At 36.3% G+C, this 19,704-nt stretch overlaps 1 protein-coding gene across 1 annotated transcript in view; it reads left to right on the top strand.

The window, feature by feature from the left end:
- The window catches only part of RYR2 (ryanodine receptor 2), a 753,550-nt gene that overhangs the window by 579,690 nt on the left and 154,156 nt on the right, over window positions 1-19,704 (top strand). The window contains exons 51-59 of the mRNA XM_072822940.1: window positions 726-946; window positions 2,223-2,313; window positions 4,330-4,470; window positions 5,479-5,642; window positions 7,812-7,890; window positions 10,056-10,145; window positions 10,963-11,100; window positions 16,605-16,682; window positions 18,518-18,593. Of these exons, the coding sequence (XP_072679041.1) occupies window positions 726-946; window positions 2,223-2,313; window positions 4,330-4,470; window positions 5,479-5,642; window positions 7,812-7,890; window positions 10,056-10,145; window positions 10,963-11,100; window positions 16,605-16,682; window positions 18,518-18,593 (1,078 nt within the window). The remainder of the gene's footprint in view (window positions 1-725; window positions 947-2,222; window positions 2,314-4,329; window positions 4,471-5,478; window positions 5,643-7,811; window positions 7,891-10,055; window positions 10,146-10,962; window positions 11,101-16,604; window positions 16,683-18,517; window positions 18,594-19,704) is intronic.

The following is a 19,704-nucleotide window of genomic DNA, read 5'->3' as shown; positions in this document are numbered from 1 at the left end:
TAGTGTCTTTATTTTTAAATCACAGATAAGGCTGAAATATCTTCTGGCAGTGGCCCACATCAAGAATCTGTCATTACTGGTGTAAATATTTTACTGCTCGTTCGAAGGAACGAGCTGAAACTCTAAATGTTATTTCAGTCGTTATAATACTGCCTTTTTATCTCTAGATGGGTCTTTTTGATTCCAGAGGAAATCAGTTCTTGAGTTGATAATAGCTCTTTTGTGAAAGTTAGGAGAAGAGAATCATTAAAATACACTGAAATTTCTTTTTTCTTTGTTGGGTGTATTCACATGAAATTCTGAACCTAAATGAGATAGTTGATAACATAATAAAACAGTCAGCCTTTGGCTATTGATTCTGATGGACATGAGCTAAAATATACATATATATAACTCACATTCTTGGGTATCATTAGCGTTATCATCTCACATCCATCCTACCATTGAATTCTTATTACAGAATGTGAGCCTCGGGGGCTTCTTGAGACAGAGATATCACTATAGCTATCACTTCATTTTTATCTGTTTGTGAGCAATTGTAAGTTGATTGTGAGCAATTGTAAGTTGATTGTTTCTAGTGGTGAAAAATCATATGACCCACATTTAAAGATATAACTGAGGAGTACATCTTTATTTTTCATATTTTGTCATTTTCTAGAGAATGAAATTCCATGTTGTCTACTGCCAAGCGTGAATTACCTTCTACTCTCACAATTCCTTTTTAGGCTGCTTTGAGTGCTACAGACATGGCCCTGGCCCTCAATCGTTACCTTTGCACAGCTGTGTTGCCTTTGTTAACAAGATGTGCCCCTCTTTTTGCTGGCACAGAGCACCACGCTTCCCTCATTGACTCATTACTTCACACTGTGTACAGACTTTCTAAGGGCTGCTCTCTTACCAAAGCTCAGCGGGATTCCATAGAAGTTTGTTTACTCTCTATTTGTGGGTAAGTGGGAAACTAAAGCTGCTTCTTCTTTAAGAAAGAGAATTTACTATATGGCCCTTGACAAATTGTTACGAATTTTGGAAAAAAATTTCTGTACCAAAAAATTAATTCATTTTAGATAGTCCCTTGTACCGGAGGTTGGAGCCCAGGAGTGTTCCTCCTGGCTTCTTTAGGGTATTTGGTCATTGGATAGACTGATGGACCAGTTGTACTCTTCTGGATTTTGGCGGGTAGGATAACTGTGTGGGGAGTCCCTGGCCACTTTCATGTAAGATTAGTGGATTCTCCCTTTTTTACTATGTGTGATGATTTTAACTCCTCTTCTAGAAGAGAAATGAAAAAAAGAGACTTACTAAATATAAAAAATGATGCAGTGTACTATTAGAGCATTACTTGTGAATGTCAATCATGAAGGCTATTTCTCCATCCTGGAAAACCACTTCCTATAGGCAGAAGTATTCAGATGTCTTACTCTGAAAGCCAGAACATACTTTCTCCCACTGGAGTTCTGACAGCTAAAGTGACAGTGTCAAGCTCCTGGTTGGGGTAATGGCTCCCTTTAATTGCGAGAGCCAGTGAAGGTGTGTGGCCTGGCAGAGCACTGGTGAAGGAATGTTTTCACTCGTAGCGATGTATGTGGGATATAGAAGCCACATGGGACTGAAGAAGTTGAAAAATTAGAGGGTTATGTCTCTAACTCTTTTGATCCTAAAATTCTGTAAAATGGAACCAAAATAACTATCTCACAGAATTTATCTACATATTAAACGAATGAAGCATTCAAGATGACCTGACAATAGATGTTCACTGTGTGTTAGTTTTCTTTTCCTTCCTCCTCTGGCAAAGTTTCCGTCTCAGACTTTTTATTCCTCCCTCCTGTTTAGAGATATAACATTGTTTTTGCTTCTAATTCAGTCACTGGAGACCCTTCTCAGCCAGTGGAGTGAAGGAAGAAGCACATACTATAATTACTGGAGCAAGGGTCTCAGGAAACCGTGGGGTCTGCCATTGTGAGTGGCTGAGAAGTGAAGGGGAAAATAGGAACATCTGTAACAAATGAGGAGTGATCCTCGGATCTAGAGGATAGAGATGGGTTGGAAAGGTAATCTTTTATACAATTGTGTAGTGGTGGATTAACCTTTGGATAGGGGGTACCTAATTATCACCATCAGAAGAGAAGTGTAGGTATAGGTTCTCAGAGTAGATAATTCAGTCTAATGAATTATTTCCTTAAAGACATTTCCCTTCATTATTAAAATGAATTTTGTTCCCCCAGCCAATTGAGACCTTCTATGATGCAGCACTTACTCCGAAGATTAGTATTTGATGTCCCATTATTAAATGAACATGCAAAAATGCCCCTTAAGGTAAGTATAAGAAATGTCTGTAGTTATTTGATTACTGGGTCCTCTGACTTTTCTTCTCTTAGAATATATACAGCTCTTAGAAACGCCATACTTGATTTTCAATGCTGGAAAGTTTCTTTCACTTACTGAAAATGGGCTTATAAATTTGAGAAATGTGTACATCACAATAATATAAAATCTCATATAAGTGCTAAGATTTGAGTTTCTGTAGGTGAATGGAAATGGAAATCAATGGAGAAAATGGGAAACAGGGAAAACATGAGCCAAGGTATTCTTACGGTTGGAAAACATGTAGTAGATGTGGCCTGAAATGTTAGTAATCTCAAAGGATAAAGAGCAGGCTTTCAAAACAATGTTTTCTAAGTTGGTAATCACATGACAGTTTTCAAATGTTAACATCATAGGGTTCAAAGATAACCTCCCTGTCTATGCAGTTACAGTTTGTCACCAGGTATAGAAGAATCACTAATATTTTCTCTGCCCAGCTTCATTATTCTATTCATGAATGGTTGGGTCTCATGCTGTCTTACTGTCTTGAGAATATTTTTCTGTCATCTAATATCTCAATCCAGACTTAGGATTTGAATATTTGATGTGTCCTAATACATCTACTAGTGTATTCTGTGAGTGGAAGTCATAGGTATGTAATAGACTGTTTTATGGGGACCCCCTCTGCACTATCATCTTGTAAGCCTCATTGTTCCTCATGGTCATCCAGTAACAGTACTGAAAAAAAGAACTTTGAGATATAAATAGTCAATTTTTTGAGCTGCTGTTACTCTAAGCATCCCTAGATATTTAGCAAATACAGCCTTTCTCATTCATTTTGGTTTAATAAAATTAGATAAATTAATATATGATGCAAAATAAATGATATCCTTGCCGAAAATCCCATTTTTACATTTTTTCTAGGAGAGGCCTTGCCATACAAAATCTTCTTCATACAAATGAGCTGGAAGGTATCTGAAAAAAGAGATAGCATTACTTTTTATAATAAATTCATTTATGTTGTAGATATTTCCAAGTTAATCCAAACACATTAGATCTCAATATTTCATCATTTGAGATTTCTAAATAGTGTGTGTGTTTGTGTGTGTGTGTGTTTTATAATTGAGGAGGAGACCAAACTAGAAGCATTTCACTAGTAGAGATATAGTTTGTTTTAATAACAACAATTCTTTTCACTCTATCTTCCTCCTTAGTTATGGAAAAGAGAGTCCAAAAATGTATAGTTGATTCATAAAAATCATTTTTTTAATTCAGCAAGTAGTTGTGAATACTTATTAGTTTATAGATCAAAAATGAACTACAAAAGAGCTTACTGGATAATTGGAAGATTCTATCCTTGTCTTTAAACTTACGGTTTAGTCCTAAACAAACAAAATGTACATAGATGAAAATTTAAGAAGCAACACAGACACTCGGCAAGGTAATAAATTGAACCTATAACCATCAAAGAAAGATAGGTAAAGAAAGGACTGAAATGCATTAGTTTGGGAAGTTTAATTAGAGATTTAAGTTCTGGAGCAAAAAATGTGTGGTAATTAAGGATTGGCAAAAAGGAAGCAAAAATATTCAGATGTAGATTTCCCCTAGAATTTACATTTCAGGTGCTGTATCCTAGAGATACTTATCTGTGCTTTTAGGTCACCTTGACGTCAATCCTTGCATTAAGTGCAGATGTGCATATTCAGGGGTCATGATTCATTAAACTGAGTAGCAGCTAACATAGGACTCAGGGAGACATCAATAACCAAACAACCTCATAAAGAATGCTGTTGAAGATGGACTTCTGTGTTACATTGGGCATTGGTTCCTCATGCTGTGATCAGTGTTAAATTTTAAAGTGGCATGATATATAAGGTAATAATATTCTCCAGAGGAATTCATAGGGGATTGAGCAGATTTGTTTCAGCTAACCTTATTACATGGCACTTGAATGTCAAATGGGAGGAAATGGGAAAAATCTAAAAGGTATCTTTCACTCATTGCCTTTGTAATTGTTTTCTCACATAGCTGCTGACAAATCATTATGAAAGATGCTGGAAATATTACTGCCTGCCTGGAGGGTGGGGGAACTTTGGAGCTGCCTCAGAAGAAGAGCTTCATTTATCGAGAAAGTTGTTTTGGGGCATTTTTGACGCCCTATCTCAAAAGGTGATTTAAGATTTTGTGGACTTTGTGTGATAAAATCATTTAAAAGCCATAAATATCACTAGTGGAATATTATTTTTATTCATTAAGACTTAAATAGTTCTTTTTCCTTTTTCAAATGTCTAACAAATGTTGAGAATACTTCTGCTTAAAATATTAGTCAAAATCCGTGTGAATTCCCAGATAGACAATATTAGACACCTGGAGCAGGATATCCAGAAGTGTGCTATGTAATAGAGTTAAGTTCATCCATGATGGCAGGTGGAAGGAAGCTACATCTTGAGGCTTTTTGTCACTGAATTATCTTTGGTAAACTGAGAGTCTTAAAATAATATGTAGAAGGCAGTTTTAGAAGTATTTACAACATTAACTTAAAACTAAAGGTTTAAAGTGAGATTTTTTAAATAATTTTTTTATTTAAAAAATCTATAAATACAAATGTATTTATGTAATTAATATATAAATACCTCTTCCCAGAATTTTGATTGTGCATATTCCCAGAATTTCTTTATCGGTTTAGAATTTCATTTTCATACTTTTGTGATACCATACAGATCAGTTAAAATTTCTTACTCCGTGAAATATTCCTTTATGTATTTTTCAAGTATAGTCTTTCTCATATGGTATAGCAATATTCTATAATTATGCTATCCACTGACTGAAATTATGTTTATGTTCTAAAGAACTGTTATACATTTAGAATATTCAGGTTTATTTCATAAAATATTGGAGAAAAACTTTTAGAGAAGCAAAGATTTTATTCTTCTTAAGGGGCAACTGCAGTAAATCTGACTTCAGCCTGTCTCCTATTTGATGGGATTTCAGTCTGTATGTTCCATTTGCTAGAGAAACAATCTGCAAGGCAATTTTAAGTTAGCCTAGGGTAACTCTGAGTTTTTCTTTAAACATCTTGCCAGCCACAATAATCATTTTGACAACTTTTGCTCAATAGTAATACAGATTTTTTTGTTTTGTTTTGTTTATTTGTTTGGTTCTTCATTCTTTTCCCAGAAATATGAACAAGAACTTTTCAAACTGGCACTGCCTTGCCTGAGTGCAGTTGCGGGAGCTTTGCCTCCAGACTACATGGAGTCAAATTATGTCAGTATGATGGAAAAACAGTCATCAATGGATTCTGAAGGGAACTTTAACCCACAACCTGTTGATACCTCAAAGTATGGACTCTTTCTATTGCAGCAGATTTTTATTGTAAATGATGTGTGAAGTCTGAAATTGAATAAGGTACTAAAGTGAACTTTCTCTAATCCATGCCCCCTTTGAATTGGTATCCTTTTGATAGGGGTCCCTTTACTTGACGAAATGATAGTAGTACTAATGATGATACAATTATCAGAAGTAGATAAGATGTATCTTCTAGGATACTCAACATAACCCAGATTCTCTGTACGTAACCACATGATAATATTTACAATAATGAGAATCAAGAAAATATATCAGCTATATTTTTAGTTGAAAATCTACCCTACATGTTTATTAATAATTGCAATAACGTCTGTGTATCATCTTTGACTGAGAGTGATACCAGCGTGCAGGGCAAAGCTGTTCCTGTGATCCTCCGGGAGGCAGTCCACCATCACTACATCTCAGCAAAGCCTAGGGGTAGTGACTGATGTTCAGCATCATAAAGCATAACACGAGATGCCAGGGAATATCAAGTGAGAATATTTGTGGAAACTTTAGCATGCAGTTAGAATGCAGTGTGACCACCTCAGCCCCAGATAAAATGTTACTTAACATTATAAAACTTCTTACTCGTACTTACTTGCGGAAATTGTTTTACAAGTGGGATGTCTCAGAACTTCAGGTGTTTGGGAGTCTCAGCATTTTTGTTGTTGCTTTCTTTGAGTAGGACCATGGTTTCCCATTTGAGAGGAAAGCTGACTCTTCATGCTACATTCCCTTATTGGTTCCATGGGGACTTCACCAGATCAGTAGTTAGCAGGGTAGTCGCTTGGTAGCTACCATGCACAGCATCTGAATTTGCTTGGGAGTTCAACTTTTAGGCTTGTGGGTGGCCCCTCAGCTGGTTTAACTTCCATAACAGATCAAAATTTCAACCCAAGTGCTATGCCATTAGTTTGATAATGCCTTAAATTTGCATGTTTGGTATTTGATGACAGTCCTGTGAGAAAAGACTCTACCCCCCAGTATTTGGCTTATGTGATTGCTCCTTTGTATCTCTTCCAATGTAAGTAAATCAAAATATCACATGTTCAGTTCCTACATGGGTAAGTTTGTGGTTTGCTAACATACAATATAATCTAGGATTTTCAAATAACATCGGAACATATCATGGTCTTGGTGTTTATTAATTAAATCTATTTAATTAACAACTTTTGGGCATGTATATTCATTTACGTAGGCTTGCCTCTTTGGGGAATTCTTACCAGATTAGGTTTCCTAGTGATATCAATCACTTCTATATCTTTGTGATTTTTACATATTGTTTTTTAAGTATGTTTGTGTCCTGTAGTTCAATCACTGATTGATAACATTGTTGAAAAAAGAAAAGTAAACCATCTCATTATGCTAGGTTTTATTTAGAATTCACTTCTCAGTGTTAATTGTGTTAATAAGTTATATGCATGAATGAATGGAATTATATGTATGTATTTAATTTTCCACTCATCGATGTATTTACCATTCCCAAGTCCCATATTTACCATTAGACTTGGTCATTACTTGCATACACTCAAAATCTGTTCAAGAGATCAGATATTAATGAAATATGAAAGGAATCAAAAATAAATATTATCAAGATCACAAGGCATGAGTAGATTACTTTTCATTATGGCCCATATTAATAACAGAATGTTATATGTGGATTGTGAAATTTAAAATCATTAACACATCACTAGTCATATGACATTAATTTAAAATTTTAGTACATTTTAAAAAATGTAACCAGATTTCAGCCATCTTTACCCACTTATAGTTGTTGCAGATGAGACAAGTCAAAAAGGGAGAATTACTTCAAAGAATGATTATGGAAGAGAAGTATGTCTTTAAGTTCATGGAGTCTAACTGTATCTTAATTCAGGCCTAACCTTTTTTTTTTTTTATTATTGTCCTGATCTTTGAATATATTTTAATTCATATTATATATAAAGTATGAATTAATATAATATGAGCAGATAGAACATTAATGGCTTGACTTTTATATTGCTCCTATGCTGTGGAAAAGTAATACCTTATTAAGATAACTTTTTAACAGTTATGCATCAAGTGGGATTTAAGCAATCATAATCTGTGAGAAAATTATTGGTATGATTTCTTATAAGTCCTATAAAAACCAAGCTTTTTTTTCTTTATTTTTCTCATAGTATAACAATTCCTGAGAAGTTGGAATACTTCATTAACAAATATGCGGAACATTCTCATGACAAATGGTCAATGGACAAGGTAAAAGTCAGAGTATCACATTCTAATTCTGTACTGAGTGTACCTGATGATTGGTCACTGCTCAAATATATCTGACCATGACGGTTTTCTACTTTAAAGTGAAAGCTGTGTCTAGATTAGGAAAGAACATTTAATTACGATTTGCTGATGTAGTATTTAGTTAGCTGTGCCATTAACACATATGTAATGCACATGGAAATAGGGATATTTGTCATAGGGGGGTACCTGGGTGGCTTGATTGAGGGTCCAAATCTTGTTTTCAGCTCAGGTCACAATCTCAGGGTCTTGGGATGGAGCTGTCAGTCTGGCTCTGTGTTCAGTGAGAGGAGTCTGCTTAAGGATTCTCTCCCTCTGCTCCTCCCTCCACTTGCGCACTTACACTCTGTCTCAAATAAATAAAATCTTAAAAAAAAGAGTATTTGTTCATAAGAACCACAGTTTTAGGAACAAAAATTCTATTAAATTATAAATATAGTTTTTAAACACATATTGTTTGTGAGAATACAAAGTAATAATCATCAGGGGCTGTAGGGAAAAGTGATTCTGGGTCAGAATTTTTTTCTTTTAAGGATTTTATGTATTTATTTCAGAGAGAGAGCACACAAGCCTGAGCAGGAAGGGGGATGGGCGAAAGAGAGAGACAGACTTTCCGCTGAGCAGGGAGCCCAATGTGAGGCTTAACCCCAGGATCTTGGGATCATGACCTGAGCTGAAGACAGACACTTAACTGACTGAGCCACCCAGATGCCCTGGGTCAGAAATCTTTTAAAGAAACTTTGACTTTATATATAATTTTATATTAGATAAAACCATGAAAATTTTTAATTGGAATTTAGTGATTGTTTACATCTTCCATTCTTCTGTTGTATGTCTTACTAAGTAGATCTGTAGGTCACTAAAAATAAATCACGTGGCAAGATGACACGTTTGTATTGTCAAAAAAAACATGCAAGGAAATGAGCTAAGTAACACATGTCCTACATACCATGAAATTCTCTAAAAGAAAGCTTGTGGCTCAACATTATGTTGAGCCTGGTTAAACTGAGAGATGATGGCTGTGAAGATTTGTCAGAGAAATTGAGCTGAGGGCACAGGAATCTATGATAAGCACGTACTGTTGCTGAAGTGAAAGTCAAACATCACAGGTTCTGAGGTGTTCAAGATTGTAGAGCAGTTCCGTATCATCCTGTTAGACTTACTATTCAATTTCAGTTCTTGCCTTAGCCAATCAATTTTTCTCTTAAGAAACCTTTTTGGTTTGATAAATATGTGGCTCTTTGTTCAGTAATTTACTTCCAAGGTGTGTTTGTTTTATATAAAGTTTCTCAGGTACTAAGCCAGTGGTGATAGAGAGGAAATGTCCGAGAAGGCTGTCCTGAGCCATTGCAATCCAGTTACTCAAATTCTATAGGCAAACACGAGAGGAGATAGGGAAGTGGTGATGAGTATACAGTATGTACGTGGGCAAAATAATGTGTGTCAAACATGTTAAGAGATCATTGAATACTGGGGTGGACAAAACAGGGAGCATTATTCACAGAAACTTCCACATAAAGCAGAATAATCCAGTTTTCCTGTTTGAAAAGAACATTTATGGGCAGCCCAGGTAGCTCAGCAGTTTAATGCTGCCTTCAGTCCAGGGTCTGATCCTGGAGATCAGAGTCCGACATCAGGCTCCCTGCATGGAGCCTGCTTCTCCTTCTGCCTGTGTCTCTGCCCCTCTCCCTCTCTCTCTCTCTCTCACACACACAAATAAATAAATAAAATTTTTTAAAAAAGAGCATTTAGAAAAACATTTAAAAATAATAAAAAAAGCATCTCATATAAAGGGTCCCAAGATGTGCTAGAATGAGTATCATGGGGGCCATGCCTCCTGTGGACTGCTCCTGGGGAGAGTACTTATTATGACATGGTCAAGACTTGGATCTATTTAAGGAAGACTAGGTGTGTTTAATCTTTGGATAAAAAGAATTGCTCTCGGTGATTACTCAAAATAATATTAGTTAGAATGGAAATAATTATATTGACTTATGTTGGGTTGAATTCAAACCTTAATCGTGTCTTGGTTTATTGTAGATTGATTGTACCAAATAGACTTACACACATGCATACCTACACTCTCAACAATCAATCCATATAAAATAATTTTGATGATTTTTTTTAAGTTGGCAAATGGATGGATTTATGGAGAAATATATTCAGACTCATCTAAAGTTCAGCCATTAATGAAGCCATATAAACTATTATCTGAAAAGGTGAGGTTTCTTTTTTTTTTTCCTTTGGTTATATAATTTTAATGTATTTTGGGGTTTTCTTGATTATATAATTTCTTATTAAAATGTCTTCTTTATATGTGTATGCTTTAAAAAAAAAACTTTACTTAAAGGTCCCATTTTTTATCTTTTGTCTTTTTTTCTCTATTCCCACTTTCTACCAGTATTAATTGGTTATTCTCTCCTTAATAGTTTTCCATCCCTTACTGATTTTTATTCCTCCCCAATATATATATAAGGACTTTAGAAAATGTTCTTATCATGCTTATGAGTTTCCTGATGAGGGATAATGAAGTAATATTTACAATGATTATTATTTACAAATATTCATGTTTTTTACTCTGGGGGAAATCAGTATCTTGACAGATGAAGTGAAAAGCACTTTTTTGGCTTAGTGCTCACAGAGGAAGATTTATTCTTTTTTATTTATCCTCTAAAAATTTTTTTAGGAAGAATTATCCTTGTCTGTTTATTCAGAGGGTAGAAAGACCTTCACACACATCATACAATGTGGCACTGTTTCTCCTTTTTATTTTCTATCTAAAGTATCAGAAACTAGGAAACTCAAGAAAGTTAACCTCCTTGCAGTAGTGAGCTGAGATCCTTCTTAACAGCATTAGTCAAACTAGATCTCAGCTCATACTCTGCTATTCAGAAATTTTACTTTACTTTTGTCATTTTTAAATAAACAATGCCAATATTTTTTTCTTTAAATGAAGGCAGCCTATTTCAGATTTTTAATTTTCATTCAGATTCATAATACGCACCCCCCTTTCTTCCTCTTTATTTTTGTTGCTAGGAAAAAGAAATTTATCGCTGGCCAATCAAAGAGTCTCTAAAAACCATGCTTGCGTGGGGTTGGAGAATTGAGAGAACACGGGAAGGAGACAGCATGGCCCTCTATAACCGGACTCGTCGCATTTCTCAGACAAGCCAGGTAAGAAGCACACTGGTGAATCCACAGCTTGTTCTTTTATTTAAGTAGCAGGTTCTCCAAAGCAAATAATTTGAAAATTCTGAAGAATAGTGTAATGTTCAGGAGAAGAAAAACCATGTTCCTTTTTCTTTAAGTGAGGTTAAGTCTGAGTTAAAATGGTAGTTCATATATCAGGTAGTGCTTTTCCTGGTTAGTATACAAAGGAGTGCCCAATGGTGAGGTCTTGAAGTTTAATTAATGAAGCATTACCTACAATTAGATTGTCTAAAAGACCTTTCTACTCCTTTCCAGTAAGCACTTGAGCTTGGTTCTTAGGGAGCAATAGGGTGATCAGACAGTAGTAATCCTGATCTAGAACCCACATGAATGGTCCATACAAGTGAGCTTGAGCACCTGTCCACTTGCAAAGGGAATATATGCAACCAGATAGCCAGAGCAGGAATTCAGGGCATGCCTTGCTAGTGGGTCATGTCAAGCAGGCTGGGTCAGCCTAGCAAGGTGCTGGCTTTGGGGACTTCACTGTTCAATGTGGCATATGAGGCACTGTCTCGGCCTGAAGAATCTAGAGTTCAAGGTGGGAAGCAAATTCCAGCTATTACCCGTGGCCCTTTCCTCTCTGGAGGAGATGGAGCCAAACCAATCACTTCCCCTTTCCAGATTGCTAGGGTCCTTGTATTCAGTTCATACAAAATATTATGTGTATTATGGCCATTTTAAAAACAAAGAAAAGAAAGGTATTCAAAGCCTGTGTTTCCCATGTATCGTATTTGAAATAGATTAAGTCCTAATTCAGGTATGTTTTATATTAAATTCTCTTAAGAAACTATCATGTGGATGGAAGCTATGAAAGCATATATTACCTTTTTATCACATATGTAGATATTTTTCATTAGATTGCATTTTGTTTTAATCTGTTTCAACAGATACTGAACACAAGCTCTCTACTAGAAAGTAGGAATACAAAGATGATAAGATTCAGTTCTAAGTCTGAAGATCCAGTTTGGTGTTGGAGACAGGCACGCTAGACCTCCTTCACCCTAGAGTTAGTAAGAATTAGACCAGTGGTGTGTACAAGGTGCTACAGAGGGCACGGGATGCAATAATTCCTTTTTTTCCTGTAAATTGGATAGAAGATTTTTAAAAATTACCATCCAATGGAGGTGATATAAGCTGTGTCAGGAAAAGTATGGAGGATTCTCCCACTGCTCTTAAGAGCAAAGTTGTGTTCCTCAATTTAAAATTGTATGTCTTTTATTTCTTTCCTCTCTTTCTTACTCCCTGCTTAGCTCTTAATATGGCTCCCACTGTGCTCTACACTCTCAATACATTCTGTAAACTGATACTCATAGAACCATCTCATAGGTCTAACTGATCTTTAGAGGAACACATGTGATGTATAATGTACATTGTGAAATCTTCTACGTGATTTCAATGTGCTACAGGCACAGTGTGTAGATGAAAAAGGAAGGTTCTGGAGGTAGACCACCACTCTCTAGAAGTGTGCCATTAGGCATGTTACTTGATCTGTGTGCCTCAGTAAATGTTAACTCTTTTTTTTTTTTAAAGTAAATGTTAACACTTATTGTTACTCTTATTATTTAAATATGTTCGATACCAGAGAGCATTTCATGGTAAATGTGATTGAATCTGTACTGCTTTGACCTCTAATAGTGAAGAAAGAATATTTCTCTCAGTATCAGAAATACAGAGCTAAATCCAACCAATGCCACAAATATATTTATAGTCCTTATCACTACTTTCACTCAAATGTTTAAGCATAAACCAACGTTACTCAAAGTGTTAAAATATATTACTTCTTAATTACAAATCTTCACTTTTATTCTCTTTTTCAGATATAATCTTGCCAGACTTTTTAATGTCTTATCTTCTCCCCGTTACTGATTTCCCATGTGATTATAAAGATATTTTCTATTATGTAAGAAACTCTTTTGAATAAATTCAGGAACATTTTTTTTTATCATCAGTTTATAGTAAGGAATATAAATGCATGGACTGGGGACACTTGTTGACATGATGTTGGAGCCTAATATTCTCCGCTTCCTTTCACATGGAGCTCAGCTCTCCCTATGCCAGGCAGAAGTGGCCTGTATTTAACTCAAGGAGATCTGCACAGTCTGGGTAGTTGAAATCCTGGCCTCAACACTGAGTAGCTACATGAGCTCAGCAAACTGGGCTCTCTGCTGGGAAGCTAGGAAGAGAGTGGTGGAGGCGGGGGGAGGGCAGGTCTCAGGAGCCAAATCACAGAGAACATTGGGGGCTATTTTAAGAAATTCAGTAAGTTCTTTGGATTCACGCAGAATTACTTTTAAAACTTGATGCTGCCATTTACTATTTACCCAATATACTATATGACTTTCAAAATCGTTCTTTTGAAACTTTTTTTCTCATTTTAAGATGATGAAAAGTAACATCTACTGTTAGTTGTTCTAGAGAACAAATAAGATAATCTCTATGTCTTGCACATAACCATGTACATTGTGGTGGTTCTTATTGTTAATAAGACTAGAGTTTATTAATTAATGTCTGAGTCCCTAGTTGAGAAATGGTGCACGTTTCAGTTCACTTGAAATGATCAAAGCCCTGGCCCATTTTCTGATTTCTGTGAAGGAGAGAAACAGGTAATGAAAAATATAAGTGGAGTCTGTTCCTGACCAAACAGATACCAACTTCATATTCTTTAAACCAGCCTCAATAACTTAACTGAAAGCTAAAAGGATTTAAATTTCAGTTATATAAGGAATATGGTCTCAAGGGATATTAAATAGTGAGAATTCTACTTTAGGAACAAATAAAATTATTGATATCAGCTCTATTTTACTCATTTGTTCAATTTACAGAGTCTAATGCTGGTTTTTATCAGTTTTAAGACATACATTTGCCATTGTGATCTGTGAGATTAGGAATCATTTTATCATCATGGAGTTGATGAAATATGGCTTATGCTACAGGAATATTAAGATGAGTAAGAGTCAGCCCATGCCCACAGATTTATCCTGTATAGCAGAAAAATTTAGAGAATAACAAACATTTTGGAAATACATTTCTGACAGCAGAATGGGGAATGAACTGGAGAAGGGGGAGATTGAAGACAGAGAGGCAGATTCCTTGGGAGGATACTATAGACATCCCAGGAAATAAAACAGAAGTATTAACTATCTGAATTAGAGCAAAGATAGTGGAAATGGAGAGGATTGGATATATCCCAGTGATATTTTTGAAGGAGAAAAGACAGAATTTTGATTGTGAATGAGAAAGAGTAATCAAAGGTGATAAGCATGGATACGGGCTGGACTGCCAGGTAGGTGGTTATGTTACCTAAGGTAGGGAGCACAGCAGTGCTTGGAGATGGCAAGGACAGAACAATAATTTGATTATAGATGTTGTGTTAGGCAGAATATGGCTCCCAAAGATGATCCCAAGTTGCTTGAATCTGTGAAAATATTGCTTTACTTGGGCTTTGCCAGTGTGTCAAGGGTAAAGATCTTGAGATGGGGGAGAGATTACCTGGGTGACTCAGTCAGTTGAATATACGGTTCATGATTTTGGCTCAGGTCATGGTCTCAGGGTCATGGGATCGAGCCCCACAGTGGGCTCCACACTCAGCAGGGAGTCTGCTTGAGATTCCATCTCTCCCTCTTCAAAATAAATAAAACAAATCTTTAAAAAAAAAAGACTTTTAATGGGGAGAAATTTGCTGAATTATCATTGGGTCCAATATAATCTCAAGGATACTTAAGAGAGGGATGACTTCTCTGGCTTTGGGCAAGAGAGATGTTACTACAGAAGAATGGCCAGAGAGATGTGGTGTTGCTGGCTTTGAAGTTGGAGGAAAGGGACTGTGAGCCAAGACATGTGAGTGATCCTCAGGGAATTGATAGAAGAGTTGCCAAAGAAGGAATCCGAGGAAGTGAAGTCACGAGAAGCTGAGTGGAGAGACAGGAGGGTGGTTTCCTGGCACTCGTGAAAGGAGGGGCTGGTGAAGTGATTCCTAGATCTAGAAGGATTGGTTTGACAGCAGATGGAAAGAGGCCTTTGACTCTAGCAACTTGGAAACTGATAATATTTGAGAGGGCAGTGATAGTGGATGGGTAGGGAAATAAATACATTCCAACATGTTGAGGGCATAAGAGATGACGTGAGAGGGAAGTGGCCCCAGTCAGATAGATAGCTTGAAGTGCAGTACTGCCAGCTCAGGGTTTTAGTTCTGTGACCTCTGATAAGTCACTTGTGTTCTTTAAGTCTCAAATTTCCTCTTAGGGAGAATTTATAGGAGAAAAAAAATGACTTTTTTTTTTTTTACACATTCCACTATGAGATGGCACTGAGCAGTGGTGAAAGCTCAGAAGCCAGGATGCAGTCAAAGCTGACCAGTAACTTGAGGATAGCCCATGAGCCCATGAGCCCATTACTAAGGATAGCATCACGGTAGCCTCTCTTTTGTTCTAAAAGCACAGGCATGAGCTATGATGTACCTTTCTAAAATTTATTTTTGGCTTATCATTGTCTAACAAGAGAATTACATATGAAACAATAATATAAATATTTTATGAAATATGTCAGGATAGAAATTTAGATTTAAGGCTGGAACCAGAGGTCATTTCTATAAAACATTGTTGCATAATATGCCCTTGAGAGGAATGCGTTAATAGCACAAGACAGGGGCGCCTGGGTGGCATAGCTATTTGGGCCTCCAGCTCTTGATTTTGGCTCAGATTATGATCTCAGGGTCCTGGATCGAGCCCTGCATTGGGCTCCCTTCTTGTCAGAGAGTCTGCTTCTCCCTCTTTCTTTGCCCTTCCCTACCTCACATCTGAAATACATAAATCTTAAAAAAAAAAAAAAAAAGCACAGGATAGTATGAGAAATCTTCTTACCATTGATGAAAAGATATGTTTCATTTTTAAAATGCCAAAATTCAGAAATTACCAAAATTCAGCAGTTAAGTCTCCTTGTTATTGGGGATAACTTTGTTAATCGTTGACTAGTATATGATGTACTTCTAAAATTAAAGAGTTGGTTGTATTTCATCTTAACATTTGGCCTATTGAGACGTTTGTCAGTATTGCCTTCTTTGATTAATTACTGTTCGCATGAGGAAGAGTAAGTTTTATTGCAGCTGATTAGAGTCTGTACGTATCTGAAGAATACAGTGGTCCTTTGGCAAAGGTAATGTTCCAGAATCTTGGATTTATTGCACAATTTGTTGAGTTCTAATCATTAGCTTTTGGAATTGGCAATCCCTGCGATGTTGGGATATATCATTCAGTCATAAATTGAAATTATCAGATACCCAAACATAATTGCATTTGCTAGGTATGTTTGTGAATTAAGTTTGTATAGATTATAGATACTTGCCAGTTTCATCTGAGGAAACCTTACATGTGGAAGTTTATTTGTCCTGTAATTCTGAAGAATGTCTTGAGTCTCTCTCCATGGGATTTTTTAAGTTAGACTCCATTCTTTTTTCCACGTAAATCATCTAGGTTTCTGTAGATGCTGCCCATGGTTATAGCCCCAGAGCCATTGACATGAGCAATGTCACACTGTCCAGAGACCTGCATGTGAGTATTATGGACTTTTAAAAGTATGCAAATTTCATTTTTAAAAAGCATAATGTGGGGATCCCTGGGTGGCTCCGTGGTTTTTAGCGCCTGCCTTTGGCCCAGGGCGTGATCCTGGAGTCCTGGGATTGAGTCCCACATCATGCTCCCTGCATGGAGCCTACTTCTCCCTCTGCCTGTGTCTTTGCCCCTCTCGCTCGCTCTCTCTCTCTCTCTCTCTCTCTATCTCTCATGAATGAATAAATAAAATCTTTAAAAATAAATAAATAAAAATAAAAAGCATAATGTAACACTTTCCTGAATATATTTTTTCTGCATGAATTATTTGAATATGGTATTCATAAAGAGGTCTATGAAATTCACAGATTATAGGCCTTAAATTTTCAATTGCTTTTAAAGTTGACAACATTTTCTAGGATGTTTCTTCTAAATAAGAATTTTCCATAAAGATAATGTGCATTTAAAAAATCTGACTAGGGATCCCTGGGTGGCGCAGCGGTTTGGCGCCTGCCTTTGGCCCAGGGCGCGATCCTGGAGACCCGGGATCGAATCCCACGTCGGGCTCCCGGTGCATGGAGCCTGCTTCTCCCTCTGCCTGTGTCTCTGCCTCTCTCTCTCTCTGTAACTATCATAAATAAATAAAAATTAAAAAATAAATAAATAAATAAAAATATAAAAAAAAATAAAAAATCTGACTATAATTAAGTAGTTGTGTGTGGGAAGAGAGTAAATCAGGAATTAGTAATGCTCTGCTTAAAGGGACCCTCAGTTCTTCATTAAAGAATACGTATGTTAAGTCATTTATCCAGTGAAGCAGGTAGCATTTTGCCTGCTCCATCTGTAGTTGCGTCTGTTCTCCTTTATTCCTAAGGAACATACTTTGAAATGGCTGATTTGAGTAAAAGAAAATTTGTTGTCTTGGATCAGAAGTTGACAGGTCAATATAATGAACAAACAATATTGACATTTTTTGGTATTTTCCCAAGAGGAATAAATATATACAGGCAAACTCTATGTAGTATGTCATGTTAATTATGTTAAATTGTTTGACTTGCCCCTTGTCATTGCTCCTATATGGATGGATGTCTTAAAATGAAATAGTGAACTTGAAAACCAAAAGGGCACAGGGAATCCTAAAGGCAATCTTATCAAAAAGCAAAAGGCCATAGAGGGGCGCCTGGGGGCTCAGTGGGTTAAGTGTCATTGGTCTTCCCACTCAGCAGGGATTCTGCTTGAGATTCTTTCCCTCTGTTCCTCTCCCTGCACGCATGTATGCTCTCTCTCTCTCTCTCCCAAATAAATAAATCTTAAAAAAAAAAAAAAAAAAAAAAAAAAAAAGTGAAAGTCTCCAGAAAGGCTAATGTGGCTTGTCCAAGGTCTCTCCCCCAGTTTAGGGCAGACATGGAATCTAGACTGTACGCTAGGTTCTTTATATTCATTGTTTAATAAGGTTTAGAGTGTCTTTTAAAGCTTCAGAAATTACAGTAAGAACTTGTAAATAAATAGATTTTTCATTAAAGTTCACAGCTAATTTGAAGTTTCATTATTGAATTAATGAAACCTCTGTCCTTGAGCATTACAAATAACAAGAATCATTCCCATCAAATCACCTCTGCTGTTTACTACTGTGTGGTTTCACAGGCTGTTGGAATTATCTGGGATTCAGATTCTAACCAAGACAGTTGTGTTTGATTATCATTTAGAGTTATTTTAGCACTGACACACTATGATTTATTAATTTAAAGCATGTTTTGATATTACTTATTAGCAAGCAAAGTCCTCTGTTTCTACTCATTAAATTTTAACTTATCTGCTAAATATTTCATTCATTTAAGGCTATGGCAGAAATGATGGCTGAAAACTACCATAACATATGGGCAAAGAAAAAGAAAATGGAACTGGAGTCCAAAGGTAATATTTTCCAAAAAATCTGATTGAAAAACAGAATTCAACTACGTGAATCTCTGATATGGATAAAATCTCTTGTGTGTGCATGCATGTGTTCATGTGCGCATGCTCACACCTCTCTGATTACTTTCTATATAGTCTTTTTTCCCCCAATGTGAATATAATTGCCTCCAGGTCAGGACTACAACTTCTGTTACTTTTGTAATTTTTACTGTACAGATCTAGGCATCAAGAAACTATTTCTTATTTATTGGCGTACTTAAAAATATATTAGAGATAGTTTTGAAGAGCGAGGATATTTCAGGGTGAAAAATATAGCTGTGATATTGCAGGAGTTACCAGCCACCAACCACTAGGAGATAGAATAGCACAAATTAGAATTAGTCGTGGAAATGAACAGAGAAGATTCCTTACACCAAAATTGCCTATTGCAAAATTTGATTCACAGGTAGGCCCATTTTTCTAGAATGATTCCATGAATGTTTGTTAAACGAGCAATCAGGTTTTTGGTTGGCTGATGGATGGATGGATGGATGGATCTTTAGCTGAGTAATAGAAACATAGAGTTCTGCTTACTGGAATTCTGGAAGCGGCATCATCCAGATGACTAGTAAACAAAATCACTATTTTTTACGTGAGCAGATAACATGAAAAAAAATCTGTTTTTTTTCCAAGTATGTTTCAGTCACTATGGCTTGGTGAGTTTCTGGGCCAGCCATTCAGTGTTCCACAGTCAGTATTTTCTTTAAAACATGCTGCCTGTAGATGAGATATCCAAACCTCTGCATGCAGCTTGTATTGGTCCGGATTCATACTGCATGGTTGGGAGACAAGCAAGGGTTCAGCAGGTTAAATGGGGAGGTGGCAATATTAGTCCTCAGAACCTTTAGTCATTTTTCTTACTCCACATATACTTCCTCTTTTGAAGGAAAAAGTGAGTGGTTCAGGACCAAAATAGCAGACCGGTAGGAAAGGTGTTGGAATGAATATACAACAGTGGGTCTTGGCTTTTGGTTGTTGAGACTAAAGAAAGCGAGAAATGAGTCTTGGAAAGAAGAAAAGCAACAGACTGTCGACAGCTTTAGGAAAGAAACTGCTTGTGTCTTTTCTCAAA

This window comes from Canis lupus, chromosome 4, assembly GCF_048164855.1.
Source record: "Canis lupus baileyi chromosome 4, mCanLup2.hap1, whole genome shotgun sequence".
Lineage (NCBI taxonomy): Eukaryota > Metazoa > Chordata > Mammalia > Carnivora > Canidae > Canis > Canis lupus.
This window is presented reverse-complemented; position numbering and strand designations above follow the sequence as displayed.